The 22265-nt window shown below is 31.0% G+C and overlaps 2 protein-coding genes across 2 annotated transcripts; one reads left to right on the top strand and one right to left on the bottom strand.

Moving 5' to 3' along the window:
- Positions 1 to 3158: 3158 nt before the first annotated feature.
- RpS18 (ribosomal protein S18) lies at positions 3159 to 4871 on the bottom strand. Its single transcript, XM_072532625.1, has 3 exons — positions 4715 to 4871; positions 4239 to 4526; positions 3159 to 3364 (listed from the first exon to the last, which is right to left on the bottom strand). The coding sequence occupies exons 1-3, from the start codon at positions 4715 to 4717 to the stop codon at positions 3197 to 3199; spliced, it is 459 nt and encodes a 152-aa protein (XP_072388726.1). The 5' UTR covers positions 4718 to 4871; the 3' UTR covers positions 3159 to 3196.
- A 219-nt stretch (positions 4872 to 5090) lies between these two features.
- Positions 5091 to 21956, top strand: Vps52 (vacuolar protein sorting 52). Its single transcript, XM_072532622.1, has 5 exons — positions 5091 to 5363; positions 9586 to 10398; positions 13138 to 13293; positions 19572 to 19811; positions 21229 to 21956. Exons 1-5 carry the CDS (start codon positions 5169 to 5171, stop codon positions 21856 to 21858), a joined length of 2034 nt encoding a protein of 677 aa, XP_072388723.1. The 5' UTR covers positions 5091 to 5168; the 3' UTR covers positions 21859 to 21956.
- The last annotated feature ends 309 nt before the right edge of the window (positions 21957 to 22265 follow it).

The following is a 22265-nucleotide window of genomic DNA, read 5'->3' as shown; positions in this document are numbered from 1 at the left end:
TCCACTTATGAGGCATCTTACACTATAACAAAGCAAAAATATACTGTTAAAAGAATTTAAATAATATCAACTTAAAAATAATACAACGGGGGAGATCTGGGACAATTATATTGGTTTCTATATTGCCTTGAAATATTATAATAATCAGAAAAAATAATTTACAAACAAGTTAAATTCTTACCTTTCAAAAATGAAAATCAATAATATTCTCTCTTTAACACGTGTGCTTCTCCAACACTAAACGAATAGGAAATGCTACAACCAGTAATACATCGAGTGAGAAAGTACAGAACTAGTTCACATATAAAGGTCCTTCCTTGTCCCAGACCTCCCCCTTCGACCCTACAATGTTTTTTGCATTTACAAAAAAAAATTAGAACGAGGCCACTTGTTTTAAGTTTCCTTCCGCCCCAAGTCGTTCGTGATGCAAACGTAGTAAAGACATATTTTTTTTCAATCTCATGACTGACTTTGGTTTTATTGTTGAAATTACTTTCTTTATTGGAAATTTTGCCCATTAGTTATATACTTAAAGACTCCTTTTTGAACTTTGATATAGTTACCTAGGCACTACCAAATAATAATTCTGTAGCACTAATAACTCCTTCACACGACATATGAATACACTTTCTTATCATCTTAGAGATCAGTAAAAGATTTTGAATCATGGTAATCAACAATCATTTTCACCCTTCCAATTTTTTTGCCTTTATGTTAACGTTTTCAACATTTCGTCTCCGTGCTTTGTACTAAATCATAAAGACATCCCCTTTTTCACATCATTTTAACATTACAACACCTAAATTACTTTGTAGATCAATTTTTTTCATTTTTTTTTGTTGACACATTCAGGACAACTCATTTTTCTGTTGGACCGAACAGTGCCAACAAGGATAGCGCACAGCTGTCCCAAGTAGAAACACTGTAAGCGCCAATTCAAAAATTGATTACTATTTTCCTAAAACAATTTTTAATTGAAGGTGATTACTTGGCAACATCGCACTTAACGGAGCTCTTAACGATAACCAAAGAATATAAGCGTCTATATTCTTTGCGATAACTTTTCAACGAAATCATATTCCATTTATCAATTTTGCAGAGGCGTACCAAAAAAATTTTAATTATTTATTTAAACACATAAGTAATTACGTAAAAATTAAATGTAAGACAGATATAATTACTAAATTATCATGTGTCTTTTGACAGGTATCTTATAGTTGTCTAACAAATTAAAGTAAAATTTTATTCTTATTAGAGAGTACCTAACACAGGATTTCAAAAAACACAGCTTTTCCTTTACATATGCATCAAGCGGCTCCTTTTTGATAGCATATGATAATTCATTGATAACCGAATCACTGGTATAACCAAATGTATTGAGTAAAAATAGCTCACATATTGGCAGAGATTCTGTGTTATCCTTTTTACGTAAATAAAATACTCTCGTTTCATTTTTCTTATATAATTATTAGCAGCTACTGGAACTCTTCTACACAAAACAGGTCTGAATGAAACACATTTTGCAAGCCACAGCGTTCGAGTTGTATAATCTGCGTCCCAATATGCATTCCAAATATCTGCATGGCATTCTTCGCTGAATTCCGAACAAGACTTCTTGCACTTCGCAGTACATCTAGGAAAATGGGATGTTTATTTTTGTTATCTCTATTTTTTTCTATAGCATTTGTCTCCTTTTTTTTTAGTGACTTGGCATTCAGTAGATATACTTTCAAATGTCAAATCTGAATGATCAGTCACGTTTCCAGGCTTTGAGTTAGGTTGGTAATGCTATCATCACTATCCTCATCTGAAGATGAAAGCTCCAAATCACGGCTAAACATTTCATCAATCTCTTGAGGGTAACCATTATTGCTATCAGCTTTATATAAAAACAAAAAAAAAAAAATACAAAACCAAAACAATGAGATAAAAATTTCATTAATATCTATAAAAAATCTTTTACCTTTGAGTATCATATTTTTTTGTGGATGATTCTCTCCGTTCTTGTTCTGATTTTGACACATGTCTAGTATTAACTAATATTTGAAAACTAATCAGTAACAGCAGAAATTTAAATGTCTATTTTAAATAAATAATGCAATAAATTATAATTTATACTTCACCTAACACAAACTAACAAACCCCTAAATTTTTTTTTTTGATGATTTCAACTTCCAAAGGTCTTGGCAAATCTAAACAACGTAAATATATTTTGATGATATCAATAGTCTTGAGTTTTGGCAAATGTAAACTCTATTATTTCCATGGTAAATTGCTGTATATCCCAAAACTAAATAAAAACACTGTATATTCTGTATTTACAGTGTTTATATGTTATGGATATGTGTTTTAACTTGGTAAAATTGGCAGTGTTTCATAATAACCATAAATTGTGGTTCTACTCATTTTTATTATTTTTGTTCCTTCATAAATGGTAGGTAATAACACCATATATCCAAATATATATGTGATGTGATTTTGAAAAAAAATTGATATAGTGTTTCTACTTGGGGCAGCTGAACGCTGGTATAATAATTATCTGTGAATATAGTTATTCCCTAGGTAGTTTTACCTCTTCCTCAAAGGGTTGTGCAAAGCTAGAAACATCTGTCAATTTCATTAACAAAGAATTTCTGATGGGATGACCAGAGCTAAAAATGGGTAGTGTTACAAAGTAGAGGTGTATATGGCCAAATAACTGATATAATTTTGGGGTCAAGAAAATCTTACTATGCCACTAGTACAGTGGCTAAGAGTAATATACTACTTGAAAACTAAATTTGTGTATTCCTTAATTACCAAGAATTCTTAATAATTTCACAAATAATGTACATTTGTACGAAGCATGCAGGTTAATATATATAGCATATTTAATTCAATTTTTTATATGTACAATCTTTTTTTGTTTAACTTACACAATAATAGTTACCAACTCCCTATTTTAAATCCTACCTTAATGATAACTTAATTTTTTCTTTTTCTCTTTGTTCTATATGAATAAGATCTTTTCAATTTAAATTCATACACTTTTATTACTAATATCTGTAATAACTAAATAAAAACAAAATAAAGTGAAACATTCACATTCAAACTTAGCTTATGCTTTGCTAAATATTTATATGAATGAAATTTTTTTGGAAATTAATAAAACCAAGGAATGAAAAAAAAAATTATATTTCTCTTATAAATATTACATTTACTTCTTCTTAGATACACCAACAGTACGTCCACGGCGTCCAGTAGTTTTGGTATGTTGACCTCTTACTCTAAGACCCCAGTAATGTCTCATACCTCTGTGGGCACGGATTTTCTTCATCCTTTCCAAATCTTCACGAAGTTTGGAGTCAAGACTGGAAGAAGTCAACTGCAAAAAAATAAAGGTTATCAATAATTACCATTAACAGCAAATTTTTTAATATGTATGCAAAGATGTATAATTTTTAATCTTGTATATGTAAAAAATTGTTGCAAATCAAGACATTTTCTCTGGAAGTTACTTGAACTGCTTTTTAGATATCACATAAGCAGTGACTAATCCACATATTCAAGTTTTCTTCAGAAAAGACAGAAGATTTGCATTAATGTTGCACATGCTACCAGCAGCTTTCATATAGCATATAAAGGCAGCCGTTTAAATGTGCTAAAATATTTTTAACAATGAAATGCATAAGAATGGTTTAACAAATTCACTGCCAATGTAACTTATCTGGAGTCTACCACATTCAACATATTTTAATTTTAAAATAGCATATTATAGCCTCAAATCAAACTTGATTCATTTGACAGTGAAGTTATTAAAAATGTTAAGCCTGAGTTTTACCTTCCCTGATTTATAACAAGATTTACAGGAACCTTCACAACTATTATGATTTAGCATTAATGTTAGAATCTCTAAAGTAATATTCTCAAACTGCTGAACCAATTTTAAAACAATCAATAAAACATTTGAAATGGTAGAGACCTACGAAAAATATCCAATTTCAGAAAAAAAAAATGCAATGAATTCTTACAGAAACTGATGTTTGCCTTGTTAAAAACTACAAAGCACCATGTAGACAAGCCCATTCTCATCCTAGGGAAGACAAACAAAAGACAGTCCACAAACATACTATACTTTCCAACATTTAGCCAGTCAATAATAGTGTCTTTTATTATTATATTATATATTATTTCCTTATATATTGTGATCCAAATAACTGATATTTAAAAATGTTAAGTCGATGAGAAACAAGACTTACCTGACTGTATTTACCATCAATGATATCTTTTTGTCTATTTAAGAACCAGTCAGGAATTTTATATTGACGTGGGTTGGACATAATGGTAACAATTTTCTCTACTTCTTCTTCGGAACATTCTCCAGCACGTTTGTCCAAGTTTACGTCGGCCTTTTTGAGTACAATATTGGCATACCGTCTACCTACACCCTTAATTGCTGTAAGGGCGAATTGTACCTTCCTTTTACCATCAATGTTCGTACCTAAGATACGAAGAATGTGTTGGAACTTCTCTGGTATTACCAAAGACTAAAACAAAAAGAAAAGTTAGGTTACCTTGACATTGTTTATTAGAATTTATGTATATATTTTTGATAAATATTGTTATAACATATTAATACTAAATCTCTATTAATTTAAAATTTAAAATAAAATAATTCAAACCTCAGGATTACAATTATTTTTAAAGATAACTGAAAATTCTGTTTAAAACTTACCATTTTGGATGACAGTTTATCAGAAAAGAAACTTGGTAACTTTTCAGTTTTATTTTGTTGGTCACCTATTGATGTTTCAGAGTACCAACATAAATTTGTGAATTCTTCTTTTTGCAGAGACTTCAATGAGTTATGTCGGATAATCAGTTACTTTTCACTTGAATATTTTTTTTGATAAATAATTACTTATTGTATTTATTTATTAATTTCTGAATATTATCACACAAATATGAAAGATAATGTAACTATTGTTACTTCAACTTCAACAACTACACCAAGATAAATTTTAAAGGTGTTGCATTTAAACTACTTACATTTTTACATTTGAACTACTTCTTTAGATAATTCATGACCTAAATTGCATATTTTGACATTGACATTCATAAATCACTTGTTTTTGTAATTATCAAAATTTTATTAAATCCTCTAGTATTTTCACAATATTTCATACATAATGACTGATCCAATTACTGGCGAAGGGCCGAAATTAGTCACAAAAAATGAATACATTCAAGTAGCAGGAAGCGGTCAAGAAGTTACAAGTAGCGACAAAGTGGTTCAAGAAATTTTAAATACATTCACAGATTTGAGACATTACTCTAGAGAAATAGAAAATGAACTTAGAAATACAGAAGACCAATCTGTTAAGGTTTGCCCTTTTCATAATGTAAAACTATATTTATAATGATAGAAATGTTACATTGTGTCTTAAAAAGTAAAACCTAACTTTAGAACTACAAATTTGATAATTCCTACTGAAGTCCATTTATTTTTCATTAATAACAATTTATGTTTATTTCATTCCTGTTGGTGAACACTATGTTGTTTTGTCCTACTATTTCTGTAGTTCTTTTCATATTCACAACCTGTAAAATCTATTTTTTTTTATTATCTACAAAGTAAAAGTGATGTAACTAAAATAAGTGGATAAAACAAAATATTCTAAATTTTAATGACAAGATTTGCTGTACCCAAAAGTATAAACAATATTGTTATAAAAGATCAACTAAAACCTTTGTTAAAGGGGTTTTCTGTTGTAAACTGGTTCTATTGCAGCCAATTGGCTTATTTTACATTGCTAAAGAGTGTCTGGGATTCCCTAAAGAAGTCAGAAGGTCAAATGGGATTAGATCACTAGATCAGTTACATTACTAGCAAAATATAAACTAATGAATTGAAAGATGAGTTTGAACATTATGTATTATTGCGCAGATCATGAAAATGTCTGTGTATGAAATAGCGAATTAGTTATATGGCTTATACCACCTTATTATTTTACAGAACTCTAAATCAAATAATTCAGTGTTTTTGAACATTGTTAAATTAAATTTAGTTAAGTATGACTTTCAAAAACCTTGACTATATTTTTAAGCAGTTTTTAATAGTTTATTTTTTTAGTGTTAAATTACTAGAAAGATATCTAATTTAAATTTTGTCATTTTCAGAAATCCAGAAAGCTATTTTAGTTCTTATCTCCAATACTTGACTTCACTATATTAACTAAATTACATATTTTCTATTATGACATCTTAGTTTTTTAGAAGAAGAAACTAAGTTCTATCCATGAACAACTAAGTTGCTTCCCATTAGCATTATACTAGTGTTCATTTCACTATTGATGGAAATATCTTTGCATATTTGGTCTAAAGCAATATATCTGGTTTCTGACTATTGCTTAAATAACACTGGGAAGAGTGTAACATTATTGTTTGACACTTTTTCTTTGACAAGTCATAGACAAGTCCTCTGCATATTCGCTCCTTGCGTGACTGACGCGACACCTACCGCCTTCATCTGACTGTTTTGTACCTACCAATTTTCAGGTTAAACATATGACATATGTTTGACATTGTTAAATACAGGAGAAATTGACAATTATTAATAATTAACTTTTTAATTATATTTTTTCAGTTTATGTACAAAATAAATGTAGTATTAAAAACTGGGTTTCTCAAAATTCATCATAATATATCTTTTTAACCCCAAACAGAAAAGAAAGGGAAAAATCTAGTACTGGCAAATTAAGTTTTTCACAGTTAAAAACGGTAATAGTTAAAGGTATAATATAAAAGCTAAAGTCATCAGGCACTCTGCAGTTAGCTTGAAGCCTTATAAAATATCATTTAAGGTAAATTATTTAAATATTTCCTATTTCAATTGCATAAAAATGAGATTATGTGATATTTACTTTTTCATATTAATAGCACAGATATATCTTTTTCTTTTCTCTAATTTATATGCAATCTTTGGGAACCTATAAAAACTACACTTACTATTTTTGCTATTATTAGCACATTTCCTATTTCAATTGCATAAAAATGAGATTATGTGATATTTACTTTTTCATATTAATAGCACGGATCTATCTTTTTCTTTTCTCTAATTTATATGCAATCTTTGGGAAAATATAAAAACTACACTTACTATTTTTGCTATTATTAGCACAATTAAATACGCAACATGTATTTGCACACATTTTTGATAAAATTTATGCGTAAAAAGATTCCATGATTCCAATTTTGTCATATTTCGCTGCTACTCATGCTGACATTGTTTCAAGGTACCCCTACCATGGTCACGCACGGAGCGAATATGTGTGTTGTGTATTATTTAGTGTACTGTACACATATATAAGGGATAGAGGTGTGCTTATTAGTTCTTTTAGACGAACTAGTTCAAGAGAACTATTTCACAAAAATGAACTAGTTCAGTGAACTAGTTCGCGAAAGAACTATTTGTAGGACCGAAATCGAAATCCAACCCTAACCAAACTGGTTGCCAGATGTCTCGTCTTATCATATCATCACACAAGCTCGGCGCCGGCCGCGCGTTTTCTTCGGTTTTCAGTCAGTCTTTCACTCTTTCACTACCGTACAAGTAGTTCGGGTTCGGAACCATTTCTTTCGATCGTATGTTTGGGTTTAAATGTTTTAAATTTATTTCTCAAATGTTTTGCACATAACATTTTTTTTATTTGCAAAAAATTATTAAGATTTGTTTTTTATTAACCGTTTTAAATATAAGTATGATTTATTTTTATATTTACGTATATTTAAACTCATAGGTATCTATATTAGGTTATTTCTAAAAGAACCTTACAAAAAAAATCAGTGAATTTTCTAGGAACATTAAATAACACATATTCATTCTCACTTTTACATAAAATTATATTTTATGTAGATGCATCAATCATTTTAACCACAACTTAAAATTGTTATTTCAAAATTACAATACGAGAAACAACACAGCATGTCAACGTTCACGCCAATGCATGGGCATAAGATCCGAACCATTATGATATTAAGATAAGACTGTTTATGTTATTGTCACGTTCATAAGAATTATGATCTGTTATCTGAGGCTAATCGACACTTCTTTTTTTAAACTAGTCAGTCCATCCCATTCTCAAAATAATAAATATATGATCTCATTCATTCATTATTTTCTTCTTTAAAAGTTGAGACACAATTTATAATGCAAATCGTTCGCAGTGAACTAGTTCTATGAAAATTAATGAACTAGTTCAATTAGTTCAGTTGAAAGAATCGTTCATTTGAACTATTTCGATGGTGAACTACACATCTCTAATAAGGGACCTACAGCTTAACATCACATCCAAGTGACTAAGTATAAAGGAGCTACACTAGGCAAATTATGACTTTGTGGTTTGTCAGGTCATTTGAAGTGATGACCTAAGCAAATGTTTTTGATTTCTATAGTGGAGATCAAACTCTCTTAAATTCAGCACCAAAGATGGATAGACTTACCTCTGAGCTACCTAGGTTGCTCTGATAATTCTACATATTTATATTGAACTCATGCCATGCTTTATCTACTTTTATCTGAACTAGAATATCTGATCTGTTTCTGTACATACCATTATCTTATTTCCATTAATAGTTTCAATATGCAGTGGATATAACTCATTGGCTAGATAATGGCTGCATTCACGGGAACTCAGGGCTTGCAAGTGGCTTCTAAGCGGCTTATGATTATTTTATGAAAGGCATTCACTAACTATCAGCAGCTGATAAAGTAGTCACCATTTCATTAATTATATAGATTTTGTTACACTGAATCGCTTGGTCTCTGCTGAAAACAATTATTTTTTTAATTTGTAATGGAGGCATATAGTGAAATTGAATATAAATACAACAATATGCTGTATAAAATAATAGAATGTGAAGAAATTCACAATTTATTAGAAATTACCTAAAATATATAAATATATATTGTTACTTTGCTGTATTTTTTACTTATTCTTTAATTGTTGGCTACTGGTCTTATGGCTTACAATTGTATTTAAAATTTTGTGTTTGTCTTCTGACAATCACTGGAAAAAATCGTCATTTGCCAAATCAGCAAGTGGTGAATAAGTGCTTAGTATATCAAGTGTAATAGGATTAATTCTGGTGAACACAGCCATTTGCTTATCACGCTCAAAGGTCCAGGTTTGATCTCGGTATCTCGGCTATCAATACTGATTATGTACGTAGTCATTAACACTAAAAACTGACCTAGAGATTAGGTACATGAATGGAAGATGTAAAATGGGCCAACTGGCTGCAGTACAACCGTTTATAGCAATAAATGGCTTCCGAAAAAAAAAATTGTTTAAATAAGTGAAAATATAAATTATTTAAAAGTTAGTAATGACAGAAAGTTTTATTTAAGTCACTTCCTTTACCTTCAACAAAATTTTGCAATCCAAAATGTACATTGGCAGATCCAATTAGTTTATATCTAGTGCTATATTTATTTATTATTGTTTTAAAGAAAGGCTTTGCAGTTCCCATTGAAGCATCAACAATATAAAATGAATCAGTATTTTGAGTTTTCTAGATTTGTTTTAATGAAAATGTTAATTTTAGGTTTATATGAAAGAGAGTGAGAATATAGCAAGTTTACATAACCAGATATCCGCTTGTGACCAGATATTAGAAAGAATGGAAAACATGTTGTTAGACTTCCAAAATGATCTTGGAAGTATAAGTTCAGAAATATTAACATTGCAAAAGAAATCTATTTCAATGAGTCAAGAACTGACTAACCGTCAGGCAATTAGAGGGCAACTTAGTCAATTTATTGATGATATTAAAGTACCTGAAACTCTGATTATGGGAATAATGGATCTTAATGTCACAGATAAGGAATTTTTGACTCAGCTTCAGATTCTAAATCATAAAATCAGTTTTATTAAAGAACAAAGCTTTAAAGATACAAAGGCATGTTTGGATGTAAAAGATATTTTAGAAAAGTTACGAATTAAAGCTATGTCAAAGATAAGATCCTATTTATTAGAGCAAATATCAAAATTCAGAAAACCTATGACTAACTATCAAATCCCACAAAATAACCTGTTGAAAAATAAAGGGCACTTTGAATTTTTATTATCAAATGAAAGAAATATAGCTGAGGAAATAGCTAATGAATATATAGACACAATGAGTAAAATATACTATTCATATTTTAAGTCATATGAGGCCAGAATTATGAAATTGCAATATGAAGAAAATATTACAATTGATGATCTTATGGGAATAGAGGATACAGCCACTAGAGGCATGTTCAACAAGTCTCTTAAACATAAAACAACAGTATTTTCTATTGGAAACAGAGGAGATGTTTTGGCACAACAATTAGAAGCTCCTATCATTGTTCCACATGCAGAAACAAAAAACAGGGTAAGTATTTATTTACTTTTAAAAACACAATAGAAAGTTTTGTTTTCTGTATAAATATAAAAGTAACCTAAAATGTCCAAGAAGAAACAAAAAGACTTGTTCATGAAAATTTGGATTAACTTCCAACAGAGAATTTGAGAGATATAAGTAATTAACATAATGCAATGAAAATAATTCTGAAACTTTTTCTTTGGATCAAGCTAGATTTTTTTTAATGTATTATTGTGAATAAATCACAGATTAGATAATACATTTTTTATTTCTACTTGAGTTTTCTGTTAGAATCAGTTTTTAAAGTAAATGTTTCACTTGTAATAACAAACCATTGTATCTTTCAACATTGGCAAACAAAACATGCTAATTGTCATGACTTAATTGTAACTAACCTATGTATAGTGACAATTTGGATGCATTATTACATATTTTAAGACACTGTCAGTAAGTATAAGGTTCTTTCTGGTATGACATTATTTGTGGATAGTTTTAATATATCCAAGCATGATTGTAAAACTTTCCTCATATGGCAGCAATAGTTTTCAGTTGTTATGATACTACAGTTGGGCCGCCGAACAGAGAGAATTATCACGTCAACGCCATGCGCTGGTTATGAGTTGCAGTTCCCAACGTCACAAGTTCCATTTACACTAGGTCAAGAAGAGAGATACAATTATCGCAGTGAATGCCGTAAAACCCATAATATACATATTGAAAACGTAATTCTATTTGTCACTGTAATAATGGAGTTATGATATTTACAATTTATTATTGATTATGTAGTATGGATAGTGTGGCCAACTAGTCCGAAAAATCATATCAAATTGAAATTTCTGTATTTTAATTATCGTCTTCTGAAAAGATGATTCAAAAACAATAACAATTCATGTATACGCATGAATCATCTGTATTACGAGGCATGCTGCATACAAGAATGTAATGATTGCTGATTAATGTTTTTTTTTTTTCGTTTTGTCAACCATTTTAAGTAAACAAACTTCGACTGAATTGGAGTTTTTTTTCAAGTTGGGCGTTTTTAATAAAAAAAAAATAAATAAAATATGACAAAAAGAGGTTACCTTTATTCTTAATTAATAAATTAATTACTATCGGTGTCCTCGGATGAAGATTCGTCGTCACCTAAATTAATAACCAGTGGTTCTAACTGCTGTTCTACAATAAAATCTAGTTCCCACATCTTGGATATGATGCCATCTACATGGTTGATAGCAGTTTTCGAGGAATCCGATGTAACATTATTCAGTACTTCGCTGAAAAGTACTTTTACGTCATTTAATTTATATGTGGTATTTTTTCTTGTAACTTAACCCTTTACTTGTGCCCATTTCGTCAGTAAATATAATATTTTTCTGTCGCAACCATTCTTGAATATTAGCTTTTCGCATAGCACTAGTTGGTATCTTTTCATATTTTCTGCTATGGTAGGATGCATTATCTAGGACAATAACTGCCGTTTTAGCTAAAGTTAGCAAAATCCTTTGCAGCAACTCTTCAAAAAGGTTGGAATTCATGTCTTCATGGTAGTCGCCATTTTTTTTGGATTCAAACAAAGGCAGTCAGTTTTCCACAAATCCATTTTTAGATCCAATATGTAAAACAATAAGTCGTTTGCCCTTCCCAGAAGGATGTTTCAATCCTGTAGAAAGGCCTTCAACTATGCTTGTCGAGCACCGGTGACTGACATGTCAGTCCAGACTCTGTGAACAGTATGACCAGCATTCTCCCAAGTTTCATCCAAATAATAAATAGTACAGTCTTCCTGCATATATTGTCTTATAGATCGCAAGTATCGTTACCCCCATGGTATAATTTCATTTTTTTCCTTTAAAACACTATTTCGACATCTTTTCATAAACCTAAAACAAGAATTAATCAGTCCAGATAAAAGGTTTATTATTAGAGACAGACCGAAGTCTTTCAGCCAGTTTATTATTCTTTATATGAAATTTAATATTAGTTAGTTGGTATTAAAATTGTACTCACTGAAAATTAATTAATCTCAAAACTTTTTTCAAAGTAGTTTTCTTTAAATTTGAAATGTTTGTCTAAATATAATAAGACAATTTGGACAACTTTGGGATCTCAGAACAACTAAATTTGCGAATTTCAAATATTCGTTTTCTTATTGACATCATTCACTTAACTTGGTAATTTCGTATCCAAATCTGTCGATGCAGTTGTAAAAACACTAAATTCGTTTATTGTTTTCTAAATATATGATTTAAAATCGGCGATTTTTGATCACAGTAACTATCTGAAATTTTTGTTTGAAGGAAATTAAATAGACTCCCTGATTCCTTGGTCCCATTCCCGATTTTGATTTTCAAAAATTATTGTGCTAAATATATCTTGTGTTAAAAATTATTTGCATATCCTATATTATAGAAGCAATAGAAGGAATTTTCTTTTTTACAAGCACATCCAATGCAGTTGTATGTTTGACCACCTTCACAAAAAAACTTGAGAGATTAGTGAAGATATTTTTAATTTGTTTAATGAAACTAGTATATTGAGATAAAACAAAATTATCACAAAAAATATAAGATTTATGGTGGGACTTTTTTAAAGTTATATTTAATTAAACAAATTGATACATACCGGTCGACCACCCTAACTGACGTTTGACGATTTGCACTTGTAATTAGCTGCCAATTGCAACAAATATACAATAAAATCTATTGGCAATATGACCAGAAGAAAAGTTTATTTTTGATATGATTTTAGTTTCCATTTGAAGCTCTGTTTAGAAGTGTCGAATATGCACTAGTAGATAACGCCTGTCGAGAATACTTATTTATTAGCGAATACTTTATTGTCAAAAATCAAGCTGCACTCGACTTATTCTACAAAATTATGGAAAAGACCCTTACACTTCTTCAGGTAAGTTTTTACTATGCCAATTTTGTTTAGATAAGATAAAAAATAATACCTTGGATTGACTAAAATGAAATCGCACTTGTTAGTTTATTTTTCTTTGGAGTTCAGACAATGTATTTTGTGGCTTAAGAATTTAAGACAGTGGACTGAAAAAAATTCATTATAATTATTTAGGGAAGCCGTGAATAAGGTTTTTTTGTGGGCTAGATTTATTGCCGGCATCCAATCAGGATAGGGCATTGCAAGAAGAAGATGTATCCGAAGTCTGAAGTAGGACTGATTTATTTTTGTTGATAGCCTTGTGTTGATCTTTAATTGCTTTATATTTAAAATGGTGGAAACATTTTCTTTGTATCATATTCGCAACATTTTTCTATAAGCCCACATTTTTATGGCAACTGTTTTTCTTCGTTTGGTTATTAATAATTGGAACACATCATTTTTGTCTTCATGAAATAGGGACTCTTTACCTTCGACCTTGAGAATAGCCCCAGTTTTTAAAAAGTCGTAATTATAACGGGAATTAAAACTCACATCTCTTCAATCAAATCAAGAGGCGTTTTATATTAAAACAAATACTCGTATATTCGAACCAAATCTGGGGATTCCTATGGGAGATGATTCGGCGCCTGTCACTTACATTCTAGATTAATCGGTATTCTGAGTACAGGTCAGGACTTATAAAATTTGTAACAATATTTTGTATTTTACTATTATGTGGCCAATACATACTGGGATATTTACTTCGCTCTATGTTTCAATTAGCTCCCCAGTTGCCGTTTTAAGTTTTACTGGTGCTGGTGACAATCTGGTGCTGGGCAACTGCATTGGTCTGCAGGCTAAACTAAGTGAGGGTAGCCAGATATTGCGAAAATTTTACCGAGCGATTGCCGGTATAAGCGATCTCCCACTTGCTGACCAACGGCTTCGGGCGGATGAGTTGGTAAGTGGTAGGGATCAAACTAGCACGCAGCGTCTGACCCAGAGTGGGCGGCTGCAAATAGCGTCTGTGTCCAGAGGATCGGCTAAAATACAAACCAGAGAAGGCAACGGGAAACCACTCTGGTATATATTTCCCAAGAAAACTACAATGAAAGCACAAACAGAAATGGCCCCTAGTCCCCGGCAGATCTTAGATGATCAAGGGGTGCGAAGAATCCCCGGGAGGAATAGCCTAAATATTTTAAATACAAACTTTAAGATTGCAACATGGAACGTTAGAAGTCTGTTCGAATCAGGAAAACTAGCAAATGCATGCCACGAAATGAAACGTTTAGGGTTGCAGATATTGGGTTTGAGTGAAGTTAGATGGCCAGGTTCAGGTAAAGTTAAAACCATGAACAACACTTTCTATTACTCGGGTAATAATGATCCGGTTCATCCTAACGGGGTTGGAGTAATTTTAGAAGACAAATATAACAATGCCGTCACAAACTTTGTGCCATTTTCGGACCGATGTCTTCTTATTCAACTATCCGGAAAGCCAGTAAATATTAACATCATTCAAACTTATTCCCCTACGGCCGATAAACCCATAGAAGAGCTAGAAGCGTGGTATGCTGACGTAGAAAAACTTATAAAGATGACCAAAAAACGAGACCTAACATTTATCTTAGGTGACTTTAATGCTAAGTTAGGTAGAGGAAAAGTTTCTGGATTGATTGGAGACTTCGGACTTGGAGCAAGGAACGACAGGGGAGAGAGAATGACAGAATTCTGCCAACAACACAACATGGTAGCGACAAACATGGTTTAAGTTACACCCTCGCAGATTGTACACTTGGACTTCACCACAACACAATGAAAACAGAGTAATCCGTAACCAAATAGATTACATATTGGTCAACAAAAGATATCACAATGCAATCATCAGTGCGAAAACATATCCTGGAACTGACATCAATTCCGATCATAATCCTGTTGTTGCAAAAGTTCGAGCAAGATGGAAACTAGTAAAGAAAAAAAAACCTCAACACCAACTATTAGACATCCAATTATTGAAAAACGACACCATACATCAGACAGTAAATAAAGCATTAAACAAAAATTTAGGAAATATCGACCATAATAGAATTAGCGAGTACGATGACATAAACGTTCTGTGGAAAACTATTAAAGAACAAATGAACAATGTAACGAAAAAACATCTAAAAGTAACACCTAGAAATAACAAACAGGAATGGATGACAGAAGAGATTTTACAATTAATGAACAAACGAAGAGAATCCAAAGGAAAAAATGACAAGGACGGAGAATACAAAAGACTAAATAGAATAATTCGAAAAAAAAATAACCGAAGCAAAAGAGAAATGGCTGGAAACAAAATGCGTGGAAATAGAAGAACTACAACAAAGGCACGATTTTTTTAATTTACATAAAAATGGTAAAAGAGTTTACATCGACTACCAAGAGAACGACTTTTCACACCATGCTGAACACGGATGGCAAACTGCTAGAATCAACGGAAGACAAACTGAAAGAATGGGAAAACTATATTAAAATTCTTTTTCACGACATACGAGAAGAACCAAGATTGGAAAATAACAACGAAGGGCCAACAATTCTGAAATCTGAAATCATAAATGCAATTAATCATCTTAAAACAAATAAAAGCCCAGGTCCAGACGGAATATACCCAGAAACGTTAAAATTAATCAGCGAAGAAAATATCGAAATATTTGTCCTTTTATTCAATCGCATTTATGATACAGGTAAAATACCCCAAGATTGGCTGGAGTCAATATTCATCCCACTACCAAAAAAGCCAAACCCACAACACTGCAATGAGTTCCGTCTGATAAGCCTTATGAGTCATGCAGTAAAAGTCCTACTAAAAATCGTACATAATTGTATCTATAGAAAGTGCGAAACAATCATCGGAGACGATCAGTTTGGATTCAGAGCCGGCATGGGAACGAGAGAAGTTCAGTTTACTCGTTCTCGCCCAAAAATGTTACGACCAACAGAAAGATATATTTATATGCTTTATAGACTTCGAAAAAGCATTTGATAGAGTAAGACACGACCTAGTATTAGAACGTTTGCAAGAAGTCGATTTAGATGGAAAAGACATCAAATTCTTAAAAAACTTGTACTGGAACCAAAACGCCAGAGTTAGGATCGAAGGTTCCACATCCGCAGAAGTAGAAATTAGGAGTGGAGTTAGACAAGGATGCACAATAAATGGGCACATTTTAGAACAGGTCAATAGATTTAAGTACCTGGGATGTTGGATCGATAGCAGCCTAAATCCTGATCTAGGAATAAAATCGAGAATAGAACAGGCCAGAAAATCTTTCGAAAAAATAAAAAAACTGCTTTGTGATTCTCGAATAAAACTCGAAATTCGACTACGTTTATCAAAATGCTACGTCTGGTCGACTCTTCTATATGCAGTTGAAACGTGGACCCTTAAAACATCAACGGTAAATAAATTGGAGGCCTTTGAAATGTGGATCTACCGGAGAATGCTCAAAATTTCATGGACATCGCATACCTCAAACGAAGAAGTGCTGCATAGAATAGGCAAGGAAAGAGAACTTTTTAACACAGTAAAAGTTAGAAAAACATCATACCTAGGCCACATACTGAGAAATAATAAGTACCAATATGCCCAACTTATAGTGAAAGGAAAAATCGAGGGAAAGAGAGGCCTAGGAAGGAAAAGACTATCGTGGCTCAGAAACATCCGACAATGGACAGGGCTAAATTTTGAACAGCTAATAAGAACAGCTGAAGATAGAGAAGATTTTAAAATTGTAGTAGCCAACCTCCATTGAGGAGAGGGCACTTTAAGAAGAAGAAGGTGACAATCTAAGATGATCTCGTATTATTTCTGATCACGAAATGGTTGTTTTTGCATCTGTTAAAACCAATTTGCCCTTATTATCGATACGACCATCAATGTACAAGTTATGAACTCCACCAGAAGAAGTGTTAACAATGCCTATAAGGGTTTTACTTCTCGAGATCGATGATTTTCGCTTTATGTAGTTTTTCGCTCTATTTTTCCGACTGTTGTGTTAGTTTTTTTTGTAATTGCGAACTATTGCTTTACAAGTCCAACATATGGGCTCACGTTTCTCTGTAATTGTGTCACGAATTATTTTCCAAATCATTTCTTCCAGACGTTCATCGTTTTGTTCGTCATCTTCTACAATCGTTTGGACTCAATAGTCGGCAGAATCATCTCGTAAAGTTGCAGTTAAAGGAACAATCTGTTCTTCTTAGTCAGCCTATAGTCATCATAATTTCTAGTTTTTTTAATTTATTCTTCGAATCTTCTAGATTATCTCATTTTTCTGCCAATTTTCGATTTTTTTCATTCGTTTTCTTTGATCATTTTCGAAATTTTTACGAATGTTTCATTGTCTTCCTAAATATTTTTTAATGATTTTAAGTTTCTCCAATTTTATTAGAAACATTTTTAAATTAGTCATCGGTTTTCTAGAAATTTTTAATTTTTCGTAAATTTTCCTGGAATTAATTTTGAAATTTTTCATGATTTCCGCTTCTGCTGACTAGAATTTGTACGCTTCAGGGCTGTTCCATTGTTGATAAGAAGTGTTTTAAATCGTTCTCAAAGAACCTTCATGGAACCACTTGAGTATTAGTTCAGTTCCTTAAGTTGTTCGCGCTACTCTTTCGCGATAAGATGTTTTATCCGCAGCGTTGATCGAATACTCGCGAACTTAAAAAATAAGTCTTAAATTGTATGTATCAAAAATCGAAAAACTTGACATACAACGATGGTTCGTAGATGCTTTGTAGTGTATTGTTAGTTTATAATTAATTTAAACGAATAAGCCCACCTCTAACACCACTGTAACGTTAAATTAAAACGTTTTACGATATATTTACTTTTATTTATTTGTACAATATCTTCTTAAATCTAAAATACTACCTAGCTCCGTAACACCTACCTAACAACGAAAAGCGTTTTTTATAGCCCATATAATATCTAAATATTTCCACCGAAAATATAAATATGTAAAAACGAAGACGATGAATGATGATACGAAGATAATAGATAATAATAGTGTGATTTCATATAAGAAGAATACTTAATCAACAAATAAAAAATGACATCAAATTGACACAAAAATACTATAGAAACATGCAATATCGGGCTAACAACGAAGTTCTGGATTAGAAGATTTTGTACGCATGGAGGTCCTGTATGAAGGCATGAACTGAAAGAAAGAAGCTTATGGGTATAAAAAAAGGTAATAAATTTTGACAAGAGCTATGACCTTGTAAATAACAGATAAACATGTGTACTGCATCGGCATGACTCATAGCTCTTGTCAATATCCATTACCTCTACATTAACTACTATACAGCGTTCCACGTTAAGAAAATAACATTAGGCTTATGGAGATCAGTGTTGCCAAAACTCTCTGGCATGCGGTTTACTAGATTGTCGATATATTTTTCGAATTTCCATTTTCAATTAACATTTAACTGTAAAGTCAGAATAACAACTGAAGAACCACAAAGCCTTATTTTATTATCATTATGTAATCTCAGAGAACGACATAAAATCGCTGACATACGTACACTCTATTATTTTAAGTTGCAATTAGTAATTAGATATATGCATTCCAAGCGATCCGTTTATTTGCTTTTAAATCTTCAATAGCCGGCAAAGTGGATGACAATAAGCAATATTTTATACTAACTAAGCAATATTTTCTACTGATTTCTATGATTCATGGTATATGATATTCTTACCGAAAAACAAATAAACTGTCGTTACTGTAATTAAAATATGATAAAATAAAATTATCTTTTGTAAATACTATTTATTTAATTAAAATCATTTTCCCTACTTTTCATCTCTTGTTTCGAATGGACACTTTTGGTCAATTACGTTAAAAAACATTAATTTAATTCATGTCTGTGAAAACGAAAATACAAATTATACAACCCTGAATCGTGCTTGTGTTCATCGTGGCATCGCTGCGCTTCTATCGTCCATTAGAAATACATGGCCCTATCTCCGCAATGTTATTTTCTTAACGTGAAACGCTCTATAGGTAAAAATATTTAGTGAATGAGCTCAAAGAATCCGTCAATCTTCAATATAATGATAGATGAAACTTACGCTAGGCTGATGTGCCACCCCAAGTTTCAAAATCAACTTAATTTTATGTATAGTAACTGAAGACAGTGGTTAATATTTTTCTAATTAAAATAATTCAAGGTTAATTTTATTTACCAGCAAAGTGTTTATAACTATTAGTATAATCATATTAGACTAAATATTTTTTTATTTTCAGAAAAACTTAAAAAGCTACATTTCATCTTGCTACGATTCCATAGCCATATTTTTATGTTTTCATTTGGTACTGAGATATAAAATAATGTGTCATAAACGATGTGTACCAGCTTTAGACCAGTACTGGGATATTTTAGAGAGCATTCTTCTGCCCAGATTTGAGTATGTTGTTCAGTTGAATATAAAGAGTATACGCGAATGCGATGTCACAAAGTTTAATCTGGAATTAGGTCCACATTATGTAAGTTAACATACTTTATTAACAACCAATAGTTTTTACAATAATGGGGATATTCCTAACACGGGATAAAATATATCTTTGCCTCTCTTATATTACTGTCCGAGATCTTGGTTTCTATTTTAATGTGAGTAAACTGTGTTTGATGTATGATTTTTAGCGGTTTAGTGGCATTTTCGTCCCTGACCACTGGAGTAAATAATTAAATTTACTATCAAACGATAATTTATTTATATTTTATTATTAATTTAATATTTTGAAGGAATTTGACAGGTCTGTCAGAAGTAAACAATGTATGCTTGGTTAATACGTTAGCACGTGCCGCTAGGAGCAAACATAATAATTTATTTAATTATTTTAATATAATGTAATTTGTTTAAAATATAAATAATAAAATTACTTTATTCAATTTTAAAAGTATTATTTAAATTTTAAAAATACAGTAAACAATATGTAGCTTCCGGCTAGTCTACTGTACTGCCTACTATACCATTTTTTTTGTAAATAGTCACACCAATTCAACTTTCTCGATTAATTTTTTTTCCGATTTCTGTATATACACCGAAAAATCATTTCATGTGCTGTTCTTTTTAATACTTTTAAGGATATTTCATTTAAAGTATTTTCCACTTATGTATTAATTATTTCCTAAAATTCAGGAAAAAGGAAATTCAGGAAATTTAAAAAAATTCAAAATTAATTCGTTCTCAAAATAAAATATTAGGAATTTTTCCGATTTTATTTTTTGTAATAATGCCAATACAATTTTTGTACATCCTTTGTGAATCGGTTCTTTGTTACCTTGAATTATTCGGAAAACTGTACGAGCTGTTATTCCGTTCTATTTTCATCTTAAAAATGGGCCTAATCAAATAAATAGGATCTGTTATTATTTTCATGGTATGGTTACTTGAAATTTCTAACATTAAAAAGTATTACATATGATTACGTTTCTAACACTAAAAGATAGAAATGTATGTATTTGAGTAGTGGTCTAAAATAAATAGACATGTATCTTTAACATAACCAAGAAGTAAGGTTTAGAAGGCTTTACCTCAAAGTAAGGTTGTTGCTTTATAGTAAATATAGTTTTTAGCAAATATTGGTATATTCAGCAAAAAATTCATTTAACTTGTTTGAAATGTACACTGCGCTCCCTAAGACATATTTATCACTTAAAAATAATTTTTATAAATTTATTTTGGATGATGTAGGTTCGAAATATTTGTTCCCGACACTATATCTGTTGTAGTTCCCATAATATCACCGATTGCTAATATTTTTAGGTTACCCTGTATAATATGATATATATTAACGTAAGTCGAGAAGTTAGATGGTAAACATAATAAATGTTTTCTTGTAACATTGTATTAGTTTTACATTTAAACATTTGTAAGTAATTAACTAATTTTGTTTTTAGATTGCAAGAAGGTATGCCGAGTTCAGTGCAGCTTTAGTTAGTATAAGTGAAAACTTTCCCAACGAGCTGGTTAGTAAACTGTTAGCAGAACTTCAAGAGGAAGTAGAAATGTTTATTTTAAGAATGGCTGGTGTTTTCACAGAACGTAAAGACCAATTGATATTTTTAATAAACAATTACGATATGATTCTCAGTATAATCATGGAAAGGACTCGAGATAATTCAAAGGAAGCGGAAGTATTTAAATCAAGATTATCTGCACGAAGTGGAGAATATGCAGAACAGATCTTATTTCCACATTTTGGTGAAATGATCCAGTATGTAAAAGAATGTGAACATTATTTTGAGACTTCAAAAATTATAGAACTTAAAGCATTAGAACCAAAATCAGTTGATATTGTGACCAATTTTACTACTAATTGGAAAAGATCGCTGGAAGATCTTAACAGAGAAGTTTTATTATCATTTCCGAATCTCGTCACTGGCTCTAGTTTACTTCAATTAGCTCTTACACAATTAGTGCAATATTATCACAGATTTTATAAATTATTAACACCACAAATAAGGTCACAACTTGTAAATATACATCTTATTATGGTAGAAATGAAGAAGTATAAAACTTCTTTTTAAGGATAATGACATAACATCAGTATGGCGATACCAAATTGGTACATTTTCCATTTGTTATTTTTATATTATGAAATATTTATTTAATATATTTACCGAATACCTTAGGAATATAGTTTTATTTCAAACTTTTAAAAGAGATGATCATACTCTATATTTCGTCTGTATTACAGCGCTCAGTCTATTTGTATTATTATGTCTATGATCATAACAAAACGTTGGTTGTTAAACGATAAGCGGTTATATTTTTCAAACTTACGGCTGACTTACTTGGCCTTGATCTTGTTTAGCAACTAGCCGTGCTTTTAGTCGCTTGCAAAATTTATTTGAAAAATATAAAAATATTTTACTTACGACATGCCACAAGAAAGCAGTTTCAGAATATTTCTAGAATACATTAAACCAATTAC

Source organism: Diabrotica undecimpunctata, chromosome 5 (assembly GCF_040954645.1).
Source record: "Diabrotica undecimpunctata isolate CICGRU chromosome 5, icDiaUnde3, whole genome shotgun sequence".
Taxonomy (NCBI): domain Eukaryota; kingdom Metazoa; phylum Arthropoda; class Insecta; order Coleoptera; family Chrysomelidae; genus Diabrotica; species Diabrotica undecimpunctata.
This window is presented reverse-complemented; position numbering and strand designations above follow the sequence as displayed.

Excerpts from the sequence above, each read along its gene's own strand:
- RpS18 (XM_072532625.1), bottom strand. Across the intron at positions 3,365-4,238 it reads TTGATGGTAAATACAGTCAG|TTGACTTCTTCCAGTCTTGA; the intron begins GTAAGTCTTGTT and ends ATTTTTTTGCAG.
- Vps52 (XM_072532622.1), top strand. The coding sequence starts at position 5,169 with ATGACTGATCCAATTACTGGCGAAGGGCCGAAATTAGTCACAAAAAAT. Across the intron at positions 10,399-13,137 it reads ATGCAGAAACAAAAAACAGG|TTTCCATTTGAAGCTCTGTT; the intron begins GTAAGTATTTAT and ends ATATGATTTTAG. Across the intron at positions 19,812-21,228 it reads TGGAATTAGGTCCACATTAT|ATTGCAAGAAGGTATGCCGA; the intron begins GTAAGTTAACAT and ends TTTTGTTTTTAG.